Below are 23,937 nucleotides of genomic sequence, written 5' to 3'. Positions count from 1 at the left end.
CTTTCTAAGACCCTGTTTTTTATCATCTTACTCATTGGCTGAAAAACCTAGAATAGATTCCTGATGCATAAAATCCAGATTCTCTTCCTTTGGATCCTCCATTATCAGTCCTCAGACTGTCTCGATCTCGTTTTGTTTCTCAACAGACACCTTTTGGGACAGGTAGATATTCTTCCTCTTCCCCCTGTCAACCATGCTCCTTTCTGCCTTTTTCCCTCTGTTTTCTCTTTAACTTTTATTACCAGCTTTAGGAAGTCTTTTCAACTACTGTAGCCTCCAGTGATCTCATCCTCTCTAAACTCTGAATTTTTAATAACGCTTTCTGCATTTCATATATGCTAATGTCATTTCCTTACCTAAATTATAAGTTTAAGAATGACCTGGGGCTGGGTGTGGTTGCTCATGCCTGTAACCCAGAACTTTTGGAGGCCAAGGCGGGAGGAATCACTGGAAACCAGGAATTCAAGACCAACCTCGAAAAGTTAGTGAAACCTTGTCTCTATTTTAAAAAATTTAAAAATTAGCCAGGCATGGTGGCACATGCCTGTGGTCCCAGCTACTTGGGAAGCTGAGCTGGGAAGATCACTTGAGCTTGAGAGGTTGAGGCTGCAGTGAGTTATGATCACATCATCGTACTCCAGCTTGGGCAACAGATTGAGACCCTGTCTCCAAAAGAAAGAAAGAAAGAATGGCCAGCTGGACATGATGGCTCATGCCTGTTATCCTAGCACTTTGGGAAGCTGAGGTAGGAAGATTGCTTGAGGCCATAAGTTCAAGACCAGCCTAGGCAACATAGCAAGACCCCCGTCTCTACAAAAAATAAAAAAAAAAAATTAACTAGGCATGGTGGCACATGCCCATAGTGCCAACTACTTGGAAAGATCACGTGAACCCAGGGGGTTGAGGCTGCAGTGAGCAAAAGAAAAGAACAAGGACATGTTATGACTTATATGTAATTTTATATACTCTAGTATTCACCAAATAGATACTTAATAAATGCTTTGAGGATGCCTAGAAGATTCCTTTTTTGCTTTTTGATCTGCAAACAATTTTATTGCCTGTCAGGACAAATTGTATCACCCTTCAAATTCAACAAATTCAGTACCCAAAAGTGTAAAATCATAGTGCCCAACAACCAATCAAAACTACTAAATTGTGAAGAGGCAAGAAAATGTAACCTAAAACCAAGAAGATTTATTTTGATATCATTTGGTGGATACTGCTAGTGCATTGCTAATTGGGGACTGTGAATGGTTAACATTGTAATCCTTCTGTCCTATATGTTGGGTTTAACTTGAATTGATAATAGACGCTAACCTAGGTTGAAACAAAGATAATTTATTTTAATGGGCTCTAATGTTCCAGGGATTGTTTCTACCAGCTAAATACTCACATTTCATAGAGCTGGTCAAGGATTCCTTCTGATATTCCAGCTATTTTTATAGTCCTTTACAGTTTACCAGTTTTATTTAAATGAATCATCTCATTTAATCCTCATTATAACTCTTTGAGGTAAATGGTATTATCTTTATTATCAGAAGAAGAAAATGAGGTATAAGAAAAAAGATTGTGAGTCACTCAGCCAGTTTGTGGTAGAACCCAGGCCTGAATCTAGGCCGGCTGACTTTGAACTCCTTTTCTAATAACCTTAGTTGTTCTTGAATGAAGAACCTGCCCTTGATCATACCTAATCATTTTCTGCTGGAGGCCTTTGTCCTTGTGTGTTTGAGTTGTTCATCAGCTGCTTCCCGGAGATGGTGAAAAAGAGGTTAAAAGTTTTTCTAATGGATTATCCTCTTGATTAATATGATTTTGCTTCGATGTCTTTCTTTTTTTTAGTTTTAGAGACAGGGTCTTGCTCTGTTTCCTGGGCTGGAGTGCAGTGGCACAATCATAGCTCACTGTAGCCTCGAACTCTTGGCCTCAGGCGATCCTCCCACCTCAGACTCCCAAGTAGCTAGGACTACAAGTGCGAGCCACCACGCTGAGCCAATTTTTAAAAAAAAATTTTTTGTAGAGATGAGCTGTCACTATGTTGCTCAGATTGGGCCTTGATATCTTTCTAAGACCTTTATTTTAAATGGAATTTGCTTAGGGATGATATGATAAGTGAAGCCTAATCTGACTGATACAGTTGCATATTAATTAGTTACCACCCACATCCCTGGTAGGCCTTGTACCTGACACCAAATCTAGATAACCAGACCTGTAGTGTGCCTGGCCAGATTAAAGCCACGTTGAGGTCAAATATTAAAATGTCATACTGAGGGCTCCCTAACCAAAAGAAGTCTAAACATAAGACCCTCAGTGTCTCTGTCTCTTGCTGGTTCTGTTTGCTTACAGAGGCATGGCACTTGTAAAGCTTTTAAAAACTTGTTTCATGTTCTTATAATCCTTGGGAGATACAGAGTGGGTGTTCAGACCAAAAAGGCTACTTCCTGAATTGTTTATGCAAAGGATCATTTTTAGAGAGTTATGTGGAATGGAATTGGGTCTGACGTCAATTCTCAGTGTGCTTTCTCTCCCCTGGAGGAATAGGCCATATGTAGAGACAGATGTGAGACTGAAGTCTTTTTTACATATAAATAATGCTGGGAGAGAATGAGAACATTTCTGTAAGGTGGAGGTTGGGGAAGAACAGAGTTCACTGTAAGCCAGAGATGACCAACTTGTTCTTGTATGCACTTCTAAAAAACCTTCTAGTAATGTATAATCTATAAGCCTAAATGTGTGTAAAGTATTTGTACAGTAAATTAGTAGTAATAATAATAGAGAAAGTGTCTGTGTAACCCAGGTCAAATAATAGAACATTGCCAGCACCCAGGAGCTCCCCCAGAATTCCTTTTGATCACCTACTCACACCCCTGTTCTGAGGGCGTCTCCTGACTCCTGTGGTAATGATTTTCTTGCTTTTCTCTTTAGATTTATGACTTTTACATGTGTCCCTAAATGACTTAGGTTCATTTTGCCCAAATCATACTGCATTTATCCTTTTGTGTCTTTATCCTTTCACTCAACATTTTGTTTGTAATAATCACACATGTTATTGCCTGTAGTTTGTTCTCTCTTATTAATATTTCATTGTATGACTTTACCACAATTTATTTATTATTTTACTGTTGACGGGTGTTTTTGTTTCCAATCTGGATTACTACAAATAACACCACTTTGAACATTCTTGAACTTTTCTTTCGGTGCAGGCATTTCTGTTGGATATACATTAGGTTGAACCATATGAAATTACCATTTTTGTGGCTCAAACATCAAATAATAATTTCATGTGCTTCAATCTAATAACTAGGGGTAGAATTGTTAGATCATAGGAAATACATATGTTCAATTTTAGTAGATTTTGCCAAATAGTTTTCTAAAGAATTCTTACCAACTTAATTTCCTGCCAGTAATGTATAATTGTTGCTCCACATTCTGGCCAACCCTTGATACTGTAATTTTTTTATTGTGGTTTTCATTTGCATTTGCTGGTTACTAATGAGGTTGAACGCATTTTCACTTGTTTTGGCCATTTCAGTTTATTCTTATGAAGTACCTAAGTCACTTGCCTGTTTTTCTTTTCGGTGGTTTGTCTTTGTCTTGTTGATTAGCAGGAGTTATATATATTCTAGATATGAATCCTTGATGGTTAAATGTATTACATATATCTTCTCTCATTCTGCGTTTTTTTAATTCTTAATGTTTTTTGACTCACTGCAACCTCTACCTCCTGGGTTCAAGCAGTCTTCCTGCCCCAGCCTCCCAAGTAGTTAGGACCACAGGTGTGCACCACCATGCCCAGCTAATTTTTTAACTTTTTTGTAGAGATGGGGTCTCACTATTTTGCTCAGGCTGGTCTTGAACTCCTGGCCTCAAGTGATCCTCCCACCTCAGCCTCCAAAAGTGCTGGGATTACAGGCGTGAGCCACTGCGCCTGGCCTTAATGTGTCTTTTGATGAAAAGGTATTCTCAACTTTAATATAGTCAAATGTATCTGTCATTCTTTTTTATAATTAATGCTTTATCTACAAACTCTTTTACCCAAGATCTTGAAGATATTCTTTTATATTATATTTCAAGAGCTTTATCCTTTCATTTTTAGGCCTATAATCCATCTAAAGTTGATTTTTGCATGTGGAGTGAGGTTAAGATTCAATTTCATTTTTCCCCTAAGGGATATCCAGTTGTCCTAGCACCAGTTGGTGAAAAGACAGTCTGCTTCTTCGAGGTGTTACTTCTGTCATAAATAAGGGTCTGCATGTACCTGCATCTGATCTAGGCTCTTTGTTCTATTTCATTGGTCTGTTGATCTATTCCTCACTGTATTAATTTCTTTTTTTTTTTTTTTTTTTTTTTTTGAGACAGAGTCTTGCTCTGTCACCAGGCTGGAGTGCAGTGGTGCAATCTTGGCTCACTGCAGCCACCGCCTCCCAGGTTCAAAGAATTTTCCTGCCTCAGCCTCCTGAGTAGCTGGGACTACAGACGCCCACCACCACGCCTGGCTAATTTTTATATTTTTAGTAGAGATGGGGTTTCACCATGTTGGCCAGGCTGGTCTCAAACTCCTGACCTCAGGTGATCCACCTGCCTCGGCCTCCCAAAGTGCTAGGATTACAGGCGTAAGCCACTGCACATGGCCTACTGTATTAATTTCTATAGCTTTACAGTAACTAAGCCCTCACCTTGCTGTTGTTGTTTTTCTTTTTAGAGATGAGGTCTTGCTGTGTCACCCAGGCTGGAATGCAGTGGCATGATCATAGCTTACTGCTGTCTCAACCTCCTGGGCTCAAGCAATTTTCCTGCCTCAATCTCCTGAGTAGCTGGGACTATTGGTGCACACCACCATGCCTGGCTAATTTTTAAATTTTTGTGGAAACAGAGTCTCACTGTCTTGCCTAGGCTCATCTCAAATTCTTGACCTCAAGCTATCTTCCCACTTTGGCCTCCCAAGGTACTAGGATTACAGGTGTAAGCTACCACGCCCAGCCTGTTCTTCTTTTTTAAGAGTGCCTTGGCTATTCTTGTCTTTCTGCCTTTCCATACACATTTTAGAATCCGCTTGTTGAGTTTCAAAAAAGTCTGTTAGGATTTTGATTGAGATTATATTTAATTTATCAATCAATTTGTTTAGAATTGACATATTTATAATAGTAAGGTTTTTGTCTAGGAATAAAATATATCACTTCATTAATAAGGTCTACTTTATTGTGTATCAAAAAAATTATTTGAAATAAAATTCACCATTTTAATGTTTTTTAGTTGTAAAATATGCACAACACAAAATTTACAATTTTAATCATTTTAAAGCATGCAATTCAATGGCTTTTAGTACATTTATAATGTACAACTCTCACCAGTATCCAAGTTTAGAAGATTTTTATTATGCCCCCCCCAAAAAAAACCCATACCCATTAGATATCCATTAAGCAGCCACTCCCCAGTACATAGTAACCTCTGCTTTCTGTCTTGGAGGATTTGCCTAATATGAACATTTCATATAAGTGGAATCATATATATGTGGCCTTTGGTGCCTGGCCTTTTTCAGTCACAGCAATATTTTTAAGGTTTATCCGTGGCATAGGCTGTATCAGAACTTCATTCCTTGTTATGGCTGAGCACTGTTCTATTGTATGGATATATACCACATTTTAATGATATGGATATACCACATGAATCTATCCGTTGATGGGCGTTTGTCAATAAAATTCTATCCTTTTTTTTTTTTTTTGAGACAGAGTCTTACTCTGTTGCCCAGGCTGGAGTGCAGTGGCGTAATCTCGGCTCACTGCAACCTCCGCCTCCCAAGTTCAAACAATTCTCCTGCCTCAGCCTCCCAAGTAGCTGGGATTACAGGCCTGTACCACCACCCCCAGCTAATTTCTGTATTTTTGGTAGAGATGGGGTTTCCCCATGTTGGCCAGGCTGATCTCGAACTCCTGACCTCAGGTGATCTGTCCACCTGGGCCTCCCAAAGTGCTGGGATTACTGGCGTGAGTCACCGTGCCCGGCCAATAAGATTCTATACTTTTTTATGGAGCACTTTCATCTTTTATTAGATTTATTCTAAGGTAAACATTTTCAAATGCTTGTAAATTGTATTTTTATAAAATTTCATTTTGTTTATTGCTATGGAACATATGACATTGATTGACATCCTGTAAGTCTAAATTTTGCTAAACTCTCTTAATAATTCCAAAATGTATTTGTAGAGTCTTTTGGACCAATTATATCATTGTGATGAATGAGTTTTGTTTCTCCCTTTCTGTTTCTTCTGCCCTGTGTTTCTTTTTCTAGTCTTACCCTACTGACTAGATCCTCTGATACAGTGTTGAACAGAGTAGGGATAGCAAGCAGCCTTGACTTATTCTGGATCCCAGAGGAAAAGCTTTTAGTCCTACAACGTCAAGTGTGATATTTGCTGCATATCTGTACATGTTTCAAATAGTCTTTATTTTAGCTGACATTTAACAACCTAAGAGGACTCTTTTTTGGTTTTAATTGTTTTAAAAATATTTTTTTGAAGCAGGTCTCTCTTTTGCCCAGGCTGGAATGCAGTGGCATGATCTTGGCTCACTGCAGCCTTGACCTCTGGGGCTCAAGTGATCCTCCCACCTCAGCCTCCTGAGTAGCTGGAACTACAGATATGTGCCACCACACCTAGCTAATTTTTGTATTTTTTATAGAGATGGGGTTTCGCCATGTTGCTCAGGCTAGTCTTGAACTCCTGGGTTCAAACGATCTGCACACCTTGGCCTCACAAAGTGCTGGGACTACAGGCGAGAGTCACTGGACCTGGCTCAGCATAGTTTTAAATGAAATATTTTAATATTTTCCTTTGAGCATCTACAATATTCTGAGGTATCCATGTTATCAGCAACTGGCTGACTCTGTTTTTGTTAATATACAATATTAATATAATACATAGTATTAACAAAAGCAGAGTTCTGTTATCTCACTTTTACTAAACTTTTGCTGCAGGAGCTGTTCCAATGTCTCTGTCAATTCTGTTGAATATTTGAAGGAGATGATATGCACGATATTTCTGTACCGTTGTGAGTTGTAGTGTAACCTCCCATGGCTGTCAGGAGAGGCAGACCTTCTCACACATTAGCATCTGTGTTTAGTCATGCCCTTTGAGTCTGTGGAGTAAGAGGTGATGGACTGGAAGAGAGCAGTAGTGAGCAGAAGAAGATAGGTTTTCCAGAGGGAGACTGTGGCTTTGGAAGTGTTTATGGGACTACAAGGACTTAAGAACTCAACCTAGAATCAGACCAGCCAAAGCTTACCTATGGCTGAATGAGTGTGCCTCTCCCCCACTAGAGCCTGAATACTCTTATCTGAGTGGAGAGAGCACAGGCAACATTGTCTGAAGACTTGGATGTTTGTTCCTCCAAAGCTCTGTGAATTTTTAGGGTTGCAATTGCTGTTCTCTACCCTGAAGGGACCTTCAAAATTACTAATGAAGAGTTGACCTTTCTCCATTTCAGATTGATATCAGTAAATGCCATTATTTAGTGGATTTGGACACCATGAGAGAAACACCCCGGGAGCCAAAATATTCATCCAATAAAGAAGAATGGATCAGCTTGGCCTATAGACCATTCCTTGATGCTTCTAGGTATGTGGCTTTAATCCTATGGGATATTCCAGGGCTAGTATGGGTAAAAATTGGATTCTAGGATTATATAACTTCCAGTCCTGGGTTGACTCTAGTAGCTGTCTGTGTGTGTGTGTGTGTGTGTGTGTGTGTGTAATGAAGTCTCACTCTGTTGCCCAGGCTGGCGTGATCTCAACTCCCCACAACCTCTGACTCCCAGGTTCAAATGATTCTTCTGCCTCAGCCTCCCAAGTAGCTGGGATTACAGGCGCATACCACCATGCCCAGCTAATTTTTGTATTTTTGGTAGAGAGACAGGGTTTTGCCATGTTGGCCAGGCTGGTCTCCCAACTCCTGACCTCAGGTGGTCCACCCGCCTTGGTCTCCCAAAGTGCTGGGATTACAGGCATGAGTCACCATGCCCGGCCCATCATTTTCTTTTTATTTGGGCCCAGTTTCCTGAGAAATCTAAAAGATTTCTTTTTTGAGGCACCAGAATGCAAAGTATATTCTGGTTTCGCCCAAGTGAAAGGATCCAAGTAAAGCAGATAGGTCTGCTGAAGAAAGCACAAGTGTTTGACACTGATTATTTTTGGCAACCAACTTCAGCTATCTTAACTGAGAGCATTTTGACACTGTTAGGAAGATTGACTATGCCCTTTGAGGAACTAGAAGTTCATGTTCATTATTTTCAGGCTCAAGGCTCAGCCAGGGCTGAGATAGGCCTTATTCAGTCTTAAATAGAGAGACCAAATGGACCAGGGCTTGACTCGCTCTTCAGAAAGTTCTCAGAATTAATGATAAGAGGGGATCAGGCATTCAGATAAGGGAGTAATGGGGAAGAGGAGTTGGAGGGGTCAAGGTGTCTGAGGGCAGAGGTCCAGGTAAACAGACAGTTGGAGTTAAGGAGATCCAGGGAGGCCTGGTGAGCAGAGCCCAGGAGCCAGGAGGTCTGGAAGGAAGCAAAAGACAGAGGACCTGGTCCTGAGAGTCAGGTCTGGGGCTCAGAAACGGACTGGGCCCAGGCCCAGGACAGGACTCCAGAAAGATGAAGTAAGCACAGGTACTAGGTGTAAGCCTGAGGAAACAGAATATTGATCAGGATACTAAGACAGGAAATGAAATATGGAGAGAAAGGCATGGGTCCCTAATTACTGAAACTGAGGTATAAGGCTGGTTCTTCACGAGTAAGCAAGAATCCAGTTGTTCTGAGTGAGTTCAATTAAAGCTGGACTAGCAGGAAAGCTGAGATGCTGACCTGGATACCAGGTCACTAGCTTGGTCATAGAAGTGAGGCCAAAACTGAGTTTGGTGAGCTGCAGGAGCCCAGGCAGGTCGTTGTGCTTTTAGACTGAGTCTCTCCAGTGACTTTATAGGTAATAACTGGCAAGGAAGGGGCGGTTGGGGAGAGGAGGGCAGTCAAGAGGCACCTGAGTTCTTGAGTGATTCTCAAATGTAGGCTCTTGAGCCACACTCTCATCTTGTAAGTCTTTTTGTAGCCTGAAGCCATTACCTCAAGTATCTGATACATAATTTCTAGGAGTGCCATTTCTACATAATGGGAAATAGTGCTTCTTAACAACAGTAACAAAAATTTTTTTGAGATAGTCTCACTCTGTTGCGACGCTGGAGTGCAGTGGCACAATCTCAGCTCACTGTAACCTCTACCTCCTGGGCTCAAGCAATCCTCCCACTTCAGCTTCCCAAGGCACCTGCCACCACACCCAGCTAATTTTTGTATTTTTTGTAGAGACGGGGTTTTGCCATATTGCCCAAGCTGGTTTTGAACTTGTAAGCTCAAGCTATCCACCCACCTCAGCCTCCCAAAGTGCTGGGATGACCCATGGCGCCCAGCCTTAACAAAATTTTTTTTTTTTTTTTGAGATGGGGTCTCACTCTTTCTCCCAGTCTGGAGTGCAGTAGCACGACCTCGGCCCCAAAGTGCTAGGATTACAGGCGTAAGCCACCACACCCGGCCCTTAACAAATATTTTTTGAGAGCCTGCAATGTTCTAGGTGATTTGGACATATAGTGAATAAAACAAAGATCTTTCTCCTAGTGAAGCTTATTGTTTGGAGGTGGGTAGGGAAGACATAATAATATACAAGAAAATAAGTTATATAGTATATTAGAGGATGATAAATGCAAGGAAAAAAATGTATTGGGTTAAGAGGAGCATTGAGAGTTCCACTAGAGCTGGGGGTTACACTTTGAGCTAGGGTGGTCAGAGTCAGCCTCAATGAAAAGATGATATTCAAACAAAGACTTGAGAGATGTAAGGGCATTAACCATGTGGACATCTGAGGGAACAGCTAGTGAAAGGCTGTGGCATAAGGAAGAAACAGGAGGCCAGTGAGGCTGGAGCTGAGCAAGAGTGAAGAATAGCAGGTGGTGTGGTCAGAGTGCAGTAGGGGTGAGAGTGCAGGTTATAAAGAGTTTTGTAGGCTATTGAAAGGCCTTTACTCTCAATTAAATGGGGAGCCACTGTAGGGTTTTGAGCAGAGACTTGATATAACTTTTATTTTAAAAGGATCATTTTCAGTTCTGTGCTGAGAATAAATAGTAGTAAGTAAGAATAGAAGCAGGGATACCAGTTAGGCCACTATTGCAATAGGCCAGGCGAGAGATAAGAGTTCTTCAGATCAGGGAGAGGGCAATGGAGATAGTGAGTGGTGGTTATGCTGAGGATATAGAGAAATGCACTGAATTTGAGGTGTGAAAGAAAGGAGTCAAAGATGATCCTAGGGATTTTGATCCAAGCAACTGGAAAAATGAAATTGCTATTAACTGAGATGGGAGAGACTGCAAGTAGAACAGGTTTTACAGTTTTAGGGGTACAGTGAGAGATAAGCTTTGTTAAGTTTGATATCAGGCAAACTTAACTGGTCAGTTGCCAGGCAAATAGAATTATTGAACAGGCAGCTAGATATACGGTCTAGAGTTCAAGGGGGAAGTCTGAGCTAGAGACTCAGACTCATTTAGAACTATTGGCATTTAGATGATATTTTTTGAAAACATGAGACTGGATGAGATCACCAAAGGAGAGAATGAAGTTAGGGATGAGATGAGGCCAGGGAAACTCCAGTGTGTAGAGATCAGGGAGAAGAGGAGGAAGCAGCAAAGGTGACCGAGGGCGATCATCAGTAAAGTAGTAGGAAACCCAGGAGAGGAGAGTACCCTTGAAGCTAAGGCAAGAAAATGTTTTCAGGAGGAAGGAGTGGTCACCTGTGTCAGAAGCTGTTGATAAATCAAGTAAAATGAAGAATAACAACTGTCCATTAGATTTGGCAACTGGTAAAGGCAATTTGGGTGAAGTGGGTGAAGGTGTAGGGACTGGAGATTGATTAGAAAGGTTGAAGTGAGAATAGTAGAAGAATTGGTGTAGCAAATATGGACAAGTCTTTTGAAAGAGTTTTGCTATACAGGGAAGCAGGGAAATAGGGCTATATCTGGTGGTGGGTGTCAGGAAAAGTGATAACTAGAGATTTTTTATCTTTTTAAAAAAAATTTTTAGTGTGGCCAGGCACGGTAGCTCACACCTGTAATCCCGGCACTTTGGGAGGCCGAGGCAGGTGGATCACTTGGGGCCAGGAGTTCGAAACCAGCCTGGCCAACATAGCGAAACCCTGTCTCTACTAAAAATACAAAAAAAATTAACTGGCTATGGTGGTGAGCACCTATAGTCCCAGCTACACAGGAGGCTGAGACATGAGAATTGCTTGAACTTGGGAGGCGGAGGTCGCAGTGAGCCAAGATCGCAGCACTGCACTCCAACTCCAACCTGGGCGACAGAGCGAGACCTTGCCTCAAAACAGCAGCAACAACAACAGCAACAAAAAAAGCAATGGATGAACCTACATTGACACATCATTATCATCCAAAGCCCACAATTTACATTAGGGTTCACTCTTGGTGTTATACAGTTCTATGGCATATAATGTCATGTGTCTCCCATTACCGTTTCATATGAAATAGTTTCACTGCTCCAAAACTCTGCTCTACCTCCATGCTGTATTCTCCCCCACTACATTCCCGGACAACCACTAATCTTTATACTGTCTTCATAGTTTTGCCTTTTCCAGAATGTCATATAGCTTGAATCATACAGTATATAGGCTTTTCATATTGAGTTCTTTCACTTAGCAAGCTGCATTTAAGTTTCTTCTGAGTCTTTTCATGGCTTAATAGCTTATTTCTTTTGAACTCTGAATAATATTCCATTGTCTGGATGTGCCACAGTTTATTCACCTACTGAAGGACATCTTTGGTTGCTTTGAAGTTTTGACATTGGTCTTAGTTCAGACTGCTATAACAAATGACCATAAACTGGGTGGCTTAAACAACAAACATTTACTTCTCACAGTTTTGAAGGCTGGAAGACCAAGATCACGGTGCCAGTATAGTCAAGTTCTGGTAAAGGCCATCTTTCTGGGTGCAGACAGCTGACTTGTATCCTCACATGGCTGCAAGAAGACAAGCTAGCTCTCTAGCCTCTTCTTGTAAGGACATTAATCCCATTGCTGAGTGCTCCACTCTTTTGACCTAATTCCCTCCCAAAGGCCCACCTCCAAATACCATCACATAGGTGAGTGATTAGACTTCAACATATGAATTTTGAGGGGTCACAAACAGCCCGTAACAGCAATTATTAATAAAGCGGCTATAAACATCCCTGTGCAGGTTTTTGTGTGGACATACATTTTCAACTCCTTTGGGTAATACCAAGGCGTATGATTGCTGGATTGTATGGTAAGAGTCTGTTCAGTTTTGCAAGAAGCTGCCAGATTGTCTTCCAAAGTGGCTGTATCATTTTGCATTCCTACCAGCAATGAATGAATGAGTTCTTGTTGCTCCACATCCTTGCAGCCATTTGGGATTATCAGTGTTTTGAATTTTGGCCATTCTAATGGGTGTGTAGTCGTATTTCATTGTTGTTTTAATTTACATTTCTCTAATATGATGCAGAGCATCTTTTCATATGCTTATTTGCCATCTGAGTATCTTCTTCAGTGAGGTGTTTGTTAAGTCTTTGGGCATTTTTTAATCGGGTTGTTCATTTTCTTGGTGTTGGGTTTTTTGATTGTTTTTGAGACAGGGTCTCGCTCTGTCACCCAAGCCAGAGTACAGTGGTGTAGTCATAGCTTACTGTAACCTCTAACTCCTGGGCTCAAGTAGTTCTCTCGCCTCAGCCCCCGAAAGCGCTCAGATTACAGGCATGAGCCACCACACCCAGTCTTATTGTTGAGTTTTAAGAGTTCCCTGTATATTTTGGATAACAGTCCTTTATTTGATATGTCTTTTGCAAGTATTTTCTCCCAGTCTGTGGCTTGTCTTCTCACTGTTGACAGTGTCTTTCACAGAGCAGAAATATTTTATTTTAATGAAGTCCATCTTCTCAATTCTTTTTTCATAAATCACGCCTTTGGTGTTGTATCTAAAAAGTCATTGCCAAACCCAAGTTCATTTAGATTTTCTCCTATATTATCTTCTAGGAGTTTTATACTTTCAGTTTTGTTGTTGTTGTTGTTTTTTGAGATGGAGTCTTGCTCTGTCACCCAGGCTGGAGTGCAGTGGCACACTCTCGACTCACTGCAACCTCCGCCTCACAGGTTCAAGCGATTCTGCTGCCTCAGCCTCCCGAGTAGCTAGGATTACAGGCGCCCACCACCATGCCCAGTTCATTTTTGTGTTTTTAGTAGAGACAGGGTTTCACCATGTTGGCCAGGCTGGTCTGGAACTCCTGACCGCAAGTGATCCACCCGCCTCGCTCTCCCAAAGTGCTGAGATTACAGGTGTGAGCCACCATGCCCAGCCTATACTTTTACTTTTTATATTTAGGTCTGTGGCCTGTTTTGAGTTAATTTCTGTGGAGTGTGTAAAATCTGTGTCTAAATTAATTTTTTTTTGCATGAGGATGCATGGTTGTTCCAGCACCGTTTCTTGAAAAGACTATCTGTTTTTTATTGTGTTGCCTTTGTTCCTTTGTCAGAGATTTATAGTTAACTGTATTTATGTGGATCTATTTCTGGGCTCTCTATTCTGTTCCACTGACCTATTTGTCTTTTCTTTCTCCAGTACCACACTGTCTTGATTATTGTAGCTTTATAGTAAGTCTTGCAGTTTGGCAGTGTCAATCCCCCAACTTTGTTCTTTTTTTTTCCCCCCCGAGACGGAGTCTTACTCTGTCAACCCAGGTTGGAGTGCAGTGCCATGATCTTGGCTTGTTGCAACCTCTGCCTCCCGGGTTCAAGCGATTCTCCTGCCTCAGCCACCCGGGTAGCTGGGATTACAGGCACGTGCCACCATGGCTGGCTATTGTTGTTAGTGGAGATGGAGTTTCACAATGTTGGCCAGGCTGGTCTCGAACTCCTGACCTCAAGTGATCCTCCCACCTTGGCCTCCCAAAGTATTGGGATTACAGGCATGAGCCACTGCATCTGGCCAACTTTGTTCTTCTTCAGTATTATTTTGTGGATTCTGGGTCTTTTGCCTCTCCATGTAAACTTTAGAATCAGTTTGTCAACATCCACAAAATAACTTGCTGGGATTTTGATTGAGATTTTATTTAATCTATAGATCAAATTGGGAAGAACTGACATCTTGACAATACTGAGTCATCCTATCCATGAATGTTGCTAAATTTATACTGAAGTATTGCATTTTGGGGAATGTGATGGTAGGGATCTGGACATTTTCTTCTGATGGCCTTGTCTTTCTCAGTGAAGTAGGAAGTGGGATTATCAGCTGAGAAAGGAGCTTAAGGGATGAGGTGATAAGAGATTTGAGGAGAAAGAAGGTGTGAAATAATTGAGGAGAGCAGGAGACACAGAAGCTAGAGAAATATAGTGTGATTGGAAGACAGGATCCAAAACCCGTTGGAGCCTTAAACGGGGCCATGTAGTTGCTTTTTCTCTTCTTCACTTTTGTGTAGTTACAGCTTCACTGTGAGGCACAAAACAGGTAAATTTAACCGGGGTGTTTTTTTTTTTAACTTTATTGCAGTATAATTTACATATCATCCAGTTCATCCATTTAAAGCATACAATTAAATGATTATTACTACTGTTACCAAGTTGTATAACCATTGCCACAGTTCAATTTTAAAACATTTTTATCACCCCAGTAAGATACCTCATTCCCACTGCCGTCTCCGGGCATCCCACTAATCTATTCTTTGCTTCTATAGATTGCCTTTTCTGGACATTTCATATAAGTGGAATCATATGTGGAGTTTAGTGTCTGGCTTCTTTCACTCAGCCTGTTTTTGAGGTTCATTCATGTTATAGCATTTATCAGTAGTTATCTGTTTTTATTGCTGAATACTGTTCCATTGTTTAATCCTTCACTAACTGATGGACATTTCAATCATTTATACTTTTTGGCTATTAGGAATAATGCTGCTATGAACCTTCTCCACACATCTTTGTGTAGGGGCTTGGGCTTTAGTTAAGAAAGTTCAACACAGCCTGAAGGAACAAGGGAGCCGAAGGTTTCTGCAGGGAAGTGATCTAATGAGTGACCATGACGTTAAGTTGGTAAGGAGGGAAGTTGGGGGAAAGTATTGGGAGAGTGGGAGACAGTGAAAGGTGGTAGGATCATGGATGGGTGTTCAAAGCATTGCCAGAACTGCAGTAGTAATAGGAGACAGCTGGAGAGATAGAAGCAACAGTGATGGTAGGAAGTTCTCAGCATCACACATGTTCTTTGGTACCTGGCTTGTTGTTTTGTTATAGTATTTGGGGTGGGGCTCTATTGTGCCTTCATTTTTTATTTGAGAAAACTGTGACAACATGAGACCTGGGCCTGGAAAGATCCCCAGCTCTGAGGGGACAGCAGATCTCAAACAGCCTTCCTGGTAACAGGGGAATGCCTTCAGAGAATTTTCATTTCCCATAAATTGTGTTCAGGGCATGATTTTCACAACCACCTGTTGAGAAAGAAAGAATCATTTGGGTCAAGAGCCGAAGAGGTACAGTTCGTGTGTAAAGTATAGTGAAGACAGCATGAGGTTTGAAGACCTGTGAATTTAATCCTGGCCACTTGCTGTTCATACCATTCTGATTCCAAAATTTCCATATCAGTGAAACAGTAACTATTTTATGTATTTTCTGGGATTGTTATAAGAATTAAATGAGATTGAATATATGAAAGTCCGTTTACATTTTAAAACATTATAGAAATGTTAAGCCTTTTAATTAATCAGCAGGCTGTCTAGGGTTCCAGAATTATGCTGATTTTCTTTACATTTATCTTCCTCAGCATTTTCTAGTATATATTGGTCTAACTGCAAAAACAGCAGGATGCTACAGCCAATTTTGCCACAGCAGTTTCTGTCTGTCAGCACCATGACATGTGATGTTGCTGACTTTGGGCCAATTAAGGTAGACTGTACTGTCAGAGCCTGTGTGCCTCAGAGCTGAGGTGGTGCATGAAATGCTTTTGTGAGCATAATCTTGAAATGCCTTCAAACTTATTTACTGGAGCAATTAAAGTTCCTCTGTCATCTTGAAACAATGGTTTTTGTACTTTAGCAATTTATATATTAAGGAGAAATAATGGTCCATTCATATATAATGGTTGCTTATGTCTTAGACCCTAGATAAGATGGGGCTGCACACCTCACTATTCGCTAGCTCTTTCTGAGAAAAGAAAAAGGTTTTAATAGGACTATAACACATAGCCACATGATTTGTTTAGAAATGTAAGTAGGTTAATTTCTCAAATGTTTAAGTTCCTAAAATCTAACCCTGCTTTTTTTATGGTTTATTTTTCTCAGATCATTTGTTCTTTCTTCCATTGTCTGTCTGTCCACCCATCACTCATCTCCAGTTAGCAAATATTTATCGAACACTGCCAGGCACTATGATAAATCGTAGGTAGACAGGGATAAATAACAGTACATACCAGGTCACTGTCCTCTTGGACTTTACAATACAATGGTGAGGCTGACCTTAAACAAATAGCCACACAAATCAATAGGTAATTACAAAATGTGTTATGTGTTTTAAGAGGAAAGTACAGGGTGTTGCAAGAGGAATGAGCAGTGGGGAGACACCTGGAGTCTTCCTGGTATGTTCTTAAGTCAGCTGGTTAGGCAGGTTTGGAGATCAGAAAGTATTTACTGAATATCTGGTATGCCCTTGTTATAGAGTTAAATTCTTTTTTATTTTATTTTTTATTTTTTGAGACGGAGTCTCGCTCTGTCACCCAGGCTGGAGTGCAGTGGCATGACCTTGGCTCACTGCAACCTCTGCCTCCTGGGTTCAAGTGATTCTCCTGCCTCAGTCTCCTGAGTAGCTGGGACTACAGGCGCGTGCCACCATGCCTGGCTGATTTTTTGTATTTTTTAGTAGAGACAGGGTTTTACCATGTTAGCCAGGATGGTCTCAATCTCCTGACCTCATGATCCGCCTGCCTCAGCCTCCCAAAATGCTGGGATTACAGGTGTGAGCCACCACGCCCGGCCTAGAGTTAGACTCTTTAAGGCACATAAAGGAAGTGATTAGACACAGGCTTTTCCCTTGAATAACTTACAACTTTTGCAGGAAGACCTACACATATGAAAACAGCTTGAAAATAGTGTTAAGACCATAGAGGCACCAAATCATGTGCTAGAACTTTAAAGAAAGGAGGGACCTGTGGAGATTAGAGTACACTTGGAAGGCTTCCTGAAGGAGGTAGAGCTTGAGCTCAAGAAAAGTAGGATTAAATAAGTACTGGTGGTAAGGAGGGAAGAACCACTTATTTAATTCAAGAAGCAATCATGAGTAAAAGTGGAAAGATATAAAATGCCTGTTGGATGAGGGGGCCCGTAAGTCAGCATCAAAAAGTTCTATTTACCTCTTTGGCTGGTTTGAATTTGCTTTTATGTAAGGTAATCTATAATGTATCATCCACATCAGAAGTCTTTTGAAAGTAAAAGGGGTCCTGTCCTAGATAAATTGAAATATATGGTCATCTTGCTTTAATGTGACCTGAGTAAAGAGACTTGTTCCAAAAAAGCAGGATGGGAGAAAGAAGATACATAGATATATTTTCTTTGCTCCACAGTCCATTTACTATGTGGATTTGCCCATAGTTTACTTATTTGATTTAACTTGCTGACAATTCTTATTATTGTAGCCTAGATTGGGCCTCAGCTATCTGAAAGAGAAGCAATCAGGGTAGTTTGAAGGCAGTACCAGCATGTTTGTTTGTTTGTTTGTTTGTTTGTTTGCTTGTTTAAAAAAAAAAAAGGTATCCGCCGGGCACGGTGGCTCACGCCTGTAATCCCAGCACTTTGGGAGGCCAAGGCGAGCGGATCATGAGGTGAAGAGATTGAGACCATCCTGGCCATAGTGAAACCCCGTCTCTACTAAAAATACAAAAATTAGCTGGGCGTGGTGGTGCATGCCTGTAGTCCCAGCTACTCGGGAGGCTGAAGCAGGAGAATCACTTGAACCCAGGAGGTGGAGGTTGCAGTGAGCCAAGATCGCACCACTGCATTCCAGCCTGGTGACAGAGCGAGACTGTCTCAAAACAAAAAAAAAAATTATACTGTGAGTTATATGTAATTGGAGTTTCCACTTCAGGGAGTTGCAACCTAAAGATGATTGGGACAATTTTGTGATTGGGGCAAATTTAGGAATTCCACATGTCTGTGAATGTATGAAGAAGCCTGTTGAAATTGTTGCAAGATAAGCAACATCCTTATTGTTGGAGTGATGGAGAAGTACTTACTAAATAAGGCTAAGTGGTGTTAGATCATTTGGGAGAATGACAGCCCAGATGTTTGTTCACTTCTTTTCCTAATTGGCTGCTTCTTTGCCTTATTAGAGGCCTACAAACCCCAGACCCCATTAGTTTGAGAGAAGATCCAGGCATAAGATCTTAATCACCACGTTCTAGTCCCTGCTCACACAACTAGTACCAGAACTGCAACTTCCATTCCCTGAGTTTGCCACGTCTCTCTGGGTAATTTTATAAAGGTTTACCAAACTCTCAGGATACGGAGTCTAAACTATTTGACAATATCACTTTTTAGGCCAGACACATTTGTTACTCTGTGGCTATCTCATATTATATACTTTCTAAAATAAAAGATTTTTTTTTCTTTGAAGCATGATATAATTGTTACATGAATAAAATAGCTGACAAGTGGGCAGACGTAATGCCTACTCTGAGAGTCCCCAGAGAGGAGTGAAGGGAGAGTGTTGCAATAAATCACCAGCTCAATGGTGGGTGCCTATCTAAGTGTGCTGAGAGATGTTTGGTTGTGGGAGTCTGGTGGGAAATGCCTCTCCAGGATATTGGAGTTGGCTTCATGAGCAACAGGGCCTGTTTGTAGCTTCGGAAACAAGTTGGGAGGCCCTGTCAGTGCTTTGCACAGCCACTTTCCACCCACTGTTTCCTCCTTCATTATAGGTCCCTTTTGTCTTGCTTGCTTTGCTTTCACCTTTAGTTTGGGGATTGTGAGATTTTATTTTTCTCTATTTTTTTCTTTTTAAGACAGGGTCTCGCTCTGTTGCCCAGGCTAGAGTGCAGTGACACAACCTCCACCTCCCGGGCTCAAGCCATCCTCCCATCTCAGCCTCCCATGTAGGAGGGACTACAGGCACGGACTACCACGCCTAACTGATTTTTGTGTTTTTTGTAGAGACAGGGTTTCACCATGTTGGCCAGGCAATTACAGATGAAGAGTAAATACAAATAAGGAGTTAGATGTTGAACCTTTAGCTGGTATGGCAGGAGAGGGGCCTTTTCTAGTCAAAGGGCCTCTACAGCAGCAAGTTGGGGACTGTGCTGATAACATATACACTTATTATGTTCTTTCAGTGCCTAGCATAGGATTCTCAGTGGCCACTGAACTTTAGCTGTTCTGGGGACTTTACTAAGACCATGGCTCTCCTTTTAGCCTCTAAGAGGTGAACCCAGCAGCTCTGAGGCCTACAGAGTCCATGGCACTTATATTCATTTTTGTCCTATGTTGTAGAGAGTAATCTGGTTGAAGGGAGCCAGCCCTTAGCTCCAGCATAAGCAGAACTATTTCTCTATGGAAGATAAGACCATTGGAGTGATTACTATAAAGGGCAAATTAGCCAGAAGCATTTGTTCCAGCTATTGCTGTGTAACAGTCATCCATACTTAGTGGCATAAAACAACAATAGCTGATTATTGTTTCTTCTCATGGTTCTGGGAGTTGATGGGCTCAACTAGCCAGTTCTTACTCCGGATCTGTAATGCATTAGCCATCAGATAGTGGCTGGGGCTGGAGGCAGCTGAGTGGCTTTCTCACTCATATGTCTGGATGCTGGCTCTTGGCTAGATCTCAGCTGGGGCTGTCAGCCAGAACACCTATGTGTCTTCTCTATGTGGCTTGGGCTTCCTTATAGCATGGTGGCTGACTTCCAAGAGTAAGCATCTCAAGACCTGCATAGTTTTTTATGACCTAGCCTTGGAAGTCACACAGTATCACTTGCTCCTCATTCTGTTCGTTGGCAGCAAGCCAGTTGAATAGCTCATGCTCAAGGGGAAAAGAATTAGACTTCCCCTGTTGATGGGAGGAGTGTCAAAGAAGTATGGACATGCTTTAAAGCCACTACTTATCTTGTAATGCCATTCTCCATCCAAATTGGATAAACTTTGAAACTTTTCTTTTTAAAGGTGATTTCTTACAGAAGAGGCATATGATACATGCAGTAGTCCAGCAGGCTTTTTCCATCTGCAGCTTCTTATTACCCAGGTGGAAGGGGAGACTCCACCCCATGGCAGAATTTGGTTGCAGGCCAACAGTTTGACATGCTTCAGATGGTGCATCCATCCTTTGGGTAGAATTAGTTCTCCCTCCTAAGCAGTAATTGAAGTGTTTTTGTTTTTTCCCTGTATGTCAATCATGGTGGTGCCCTTAGCTTCCTCAGCGATGCCAAGAATACTGAGAAACAGGAAGAAGAGATCAGAGTTTCTATACTTTGGTATTTATCAACTTTTATTCTCTTATACTTTCTGTTTCACTGTCTATCAGTTTTTGGCTTTTCCTCCTCATATTCTCCCAGAATACTTTCTTGAGACCCTTCTTCTGGCAGAGCTACCCCAGGCCAGATTTGGCTTCAAAACACATGGTGTTTTGCCATTATTCAGCTGCTTAATCATTAAGATCTGCTGACATTTTAAGAAGAATAAACCTTTTTTCATTTTTCTGAAGCTTAGAGAGTCTGCTTTCCGTTGTTGTGAAATGAGTTCTCTAGAAAGAAACCATTTACAGACCATCTGTTCTCTAAGTCCATGCCATAGAGGCTCTCAGGTTTGAAGAGCATATAACATGTTTTAGGACCACCACTGCTTTTAGCTGGCTTAGCCTAAGCAGGCAGCATCATCAGAGGTCTTTGTTCCAAGTTCCTGGAGAGTTAGAACCACATTACATGTTGATTCTCTACAACTCCTAGCACATTATAGAGTCTTAGAAAATATGTATTGGTTATGTATTTCACATTCTTAAAACTGGATTTATACTAAATAGAAAAAAGATGGTATAAGGTTTTCTTCAGAAGCTTCTGATGCCCTTATTTGGTAAAATAAAGATTATTGAATTATTTTAAGGCATACTCATTGTTTATTTCATCTCTGTAAAGCTTGCCAGAATCATTTGCTGATGTGACCCCTAATCCTTCTATTTGTCACATAAAAGAAGCCCAAATGAGGGTCCGAAGAGCAGGGACGAAAACTCTCTCAAACATTGGCATCTTCTCCACAGGACTGATGAATGGGTCATAGAGTACCTTTATATGTAAGTAGTTGTCAGATGGGAAAAAAAGACTGGTGAAGAGCATTTCTCCAGCAACCTTGATGGGACTGAGGTCATAAAATGGCCAGTTGCCTAATAGCATTTTTCCCCAGTTCCTCACTCTGAATATTTGCTAAAGATGACTGATCAAAAGGTTATGATGTTATGCCAGATGTTGGCCAAGGCCACAAATCAGTGGAATGATCCACTCTGTATACCAGTCTCACGATGCCGTGATTCCAGTTTGTGCCTCAGTAAACTTCCTAGTCATTACACATAATGTATTTTTGGAGGTTGCTCCATATAGTCAAAATCATGAATATTTATTGAACATCAAGGGTCTATTGAACATGCCTGCTGAAAGTAAAATATCATACTGGTCACATGGATAATGCTGATTCAGCAAATTCTGTGTAAACGGCCACCTGCGGGGTATATTGCCATTATACAATTATGGGACCTTTTGCAGTATATTTTCTTTAGCAACATGCCTTCCGTGCCCCCTTGCACTCTGACATCCCATGAGCCACCACAGCCCACCAGCTCCCCACTCTAGACTTCTGCTTTGCTCTGCCCCACGTAATGGCTTTAGGATTGAATTGCTTAGGAAGAGAACAGAAAAAATAACTTTAGATTATTTTTGATATTTCCTTTTCCTTGTGGAAGATGAATATTGTAAGAAGGGTGGGAGGTAAACCAGATGCTCTGGTTTAAGAGTCAGAGCATAGGCGTTCATTCATTCACAGACTATTTATTGAGGACTTTCTGTGGCACTTTCCTAAAAACTAGAGATAGAGCAGTTAGATAAAATTCCATCCTCAAGGGACTGGTGGAGTATAACATACAGCATGGAACTCCTCTTTTGGATAACAGTGTTGTAAGTCACCTTTGCATTAGTTACCATTAGAATAATGTCTCTCACCGCATTTCCTGTTAAAAACTATTAAATAACTGTCACATTTTTGCTCCATACCAGCTTTTTGAGACGTGCTTAAATTGCTTGATATGGAGCTATAGGTTGACTATCACTGAGTCTTGAAGGAATTCTGAGATTCTCTTCAGAACTGAAGATAGCTGCAAAAGCCAAGTTCTGCACTAAAGGTTGTAGAAAATCTCTCACTGAAAGGTGAGATAAATGCAAGAGAGAAAGAAACTAGCTTGAAAAAGCTGTGGCTGGAAAGATAACTGGCAGTGGGCTTAGGTCACAGGTTTACAGGGGATATTAATGCTTGGATGGATGGATGGATGGATGGATGGATGATGGGATGGATGGATAGATAGATAGATAGATAGATAGATAGATAGATAGATAGATAGGGAAGAGAAGAAACAAACAGAGAGGAGAGGAGAAGAGAAGAGAGGAGAAAGAAGACAGGACAAGATGTGGGCCAGGCATGGTGGCTCATGCGTGCAGTCCCACTATTTTGGGAGGCTGAGGCCACAGGATTGCTTGAAGCTTTAAGACCATCCTGGGCAACATAGTGAGACTCTGTCTCTATAAATAATAATAATGATAATAAATTAGCTGGGTGTGGTGGCACATACCTGTAGTCCCATTACTCTGGAGACAGATCAGGGAGGATCACTTGAACCCAGGAGGTCGAGGCTGCAGTGACTTGTGATCATGCCACTGCACTCCAGCCTGGGCAACAGAGCAAGATTCTGTCTTTTAAAAGAGAAAGAAAACCTGGACACTAGGATGTTTTCTTTTTAAAATGAAAAATTGACCCAGCATTTCCATTTGTGCCTGCTGAACTGGTGACATCAGGGACTGGCAGCCAGTCATTCATTGACGTCAGCAAGAGCAGATTTAAATCTCCACAGCCGAATGCTCCTCAGCCCTGATAAATAGGGCTGGTAATTGAATTAGAAAACATTCTGAGCCGTGAGCTAATTATGCTGTGCAGGCAATTGCTTTGTCCAGATCTGTTTCATCTTTGAATCACTTGAGTGACTTTCTCACTGGGAGGGGAAGTATTTCATTTTCCATGATAGAAGCACATATTTATGTCTCCCCGAATCATGCTGCCTGTGCTGCCCTAAGGCAGTACTTTGGCATTTCACTTTATTACAGACATTATTGTATGAGTTTTGATAGGCATTAGTGTTGTCTGTGAATCAGTCTGATCTTTGTTTCCATGTGTATAAATGTGTGCACACACATGTCATTCCAGTGCACAACTGCTCTTTCCTTTTTTTTTTTTTTGAGCTGGAGTCTCACTCTGTCACTCAGGCTGGAGTGCAGTGGTGCGATCTCGGCTCACTGCAAGCTCCGCCTCCCGGGTTCACACCATTCTCCTGCCTCAGCCTCCCAAGTAGCTGGGACTACAGGTGCCCACCACCATGCCCGGCTAATTTTTTGTATTTTTAGTAGAGACAGGGTTTCACCGTGTTAGCCAGGATGGTCTCGCTCTCCTGACCTTGTGATCCGCCCACCTCGGCCTCCCAAAGTGCTAGGATTACAGGCGTGAGCCACCATGCCCAGCCTGCTCTTTCCTTTTATAAAGGCAAATTACCAATTTGGTTTCCTTTTTTCAATAACAATACAATATAACAATTCAAAGTGCCCCAGTTATGCTTAGTATATTAA

General features: G+C 41.4%; 1 protein-coding gene across 8 annotated transcripts in view; it reads left to right on the top strand.

Moving 5' to 3' along the window:
• ALG9 (ALG9 alpha-1,2-mannosyltransferase) overlaps window positions 1–23,937 on the top strand; it is an 89,153-nt gene that overhangs the window by 54,015 nt on the left and 11,201 nt on the right. For 3 of the 8 annotated variants that reach the window (XM_054525056.2, XM_054525055.2, XM_054525054.2), the window contains 3 exons: window positions 7,479–7,609; window positions 20,476–20,538; window positions 21,196–21,350. In XM_054525056.2, coding sequence (XP_054381031.1) covers window positions 7,479–7,609; window positions 20,476–20,538; window positions 21,196–21,337 — 336 coding nt within the window. In that variant the 3' untranslated portion in view covers window positions 21,338–21,350. The remainder of the gene's footprint in view (window positions 1–7,478; window positions 7,610–20,475; window positions 20,539–21,195; window positions 21,351–23,937) is intronic. The other 5 variants (XM_002822457.6, XM_003777885.4, XM_054525058.2 and 2 more) reach the window with 2 other exon arrangements.

The sequence above is a fragment of the Pongo abelii genome, chromosome 9, assembly GCF_028885655.2.
Source record: "Pongo abelii isolate AG06213 chromosome 9, NHGRI_mPonAbe1-v2.0_pri, whole genome shotgun sequence".
Taxonomy (NCBI): domain Eukaryota; kingdom Metazoa; phylum Chordata; class Mammalia; order Primates; family Hominidae; genus Pongo; species Pongo abelii.
The sequence above is the reverse complement of the archived record's forward strand: the minus strand, read 5'-3'. Positions and strand labels throughout refer to the sequence as shown.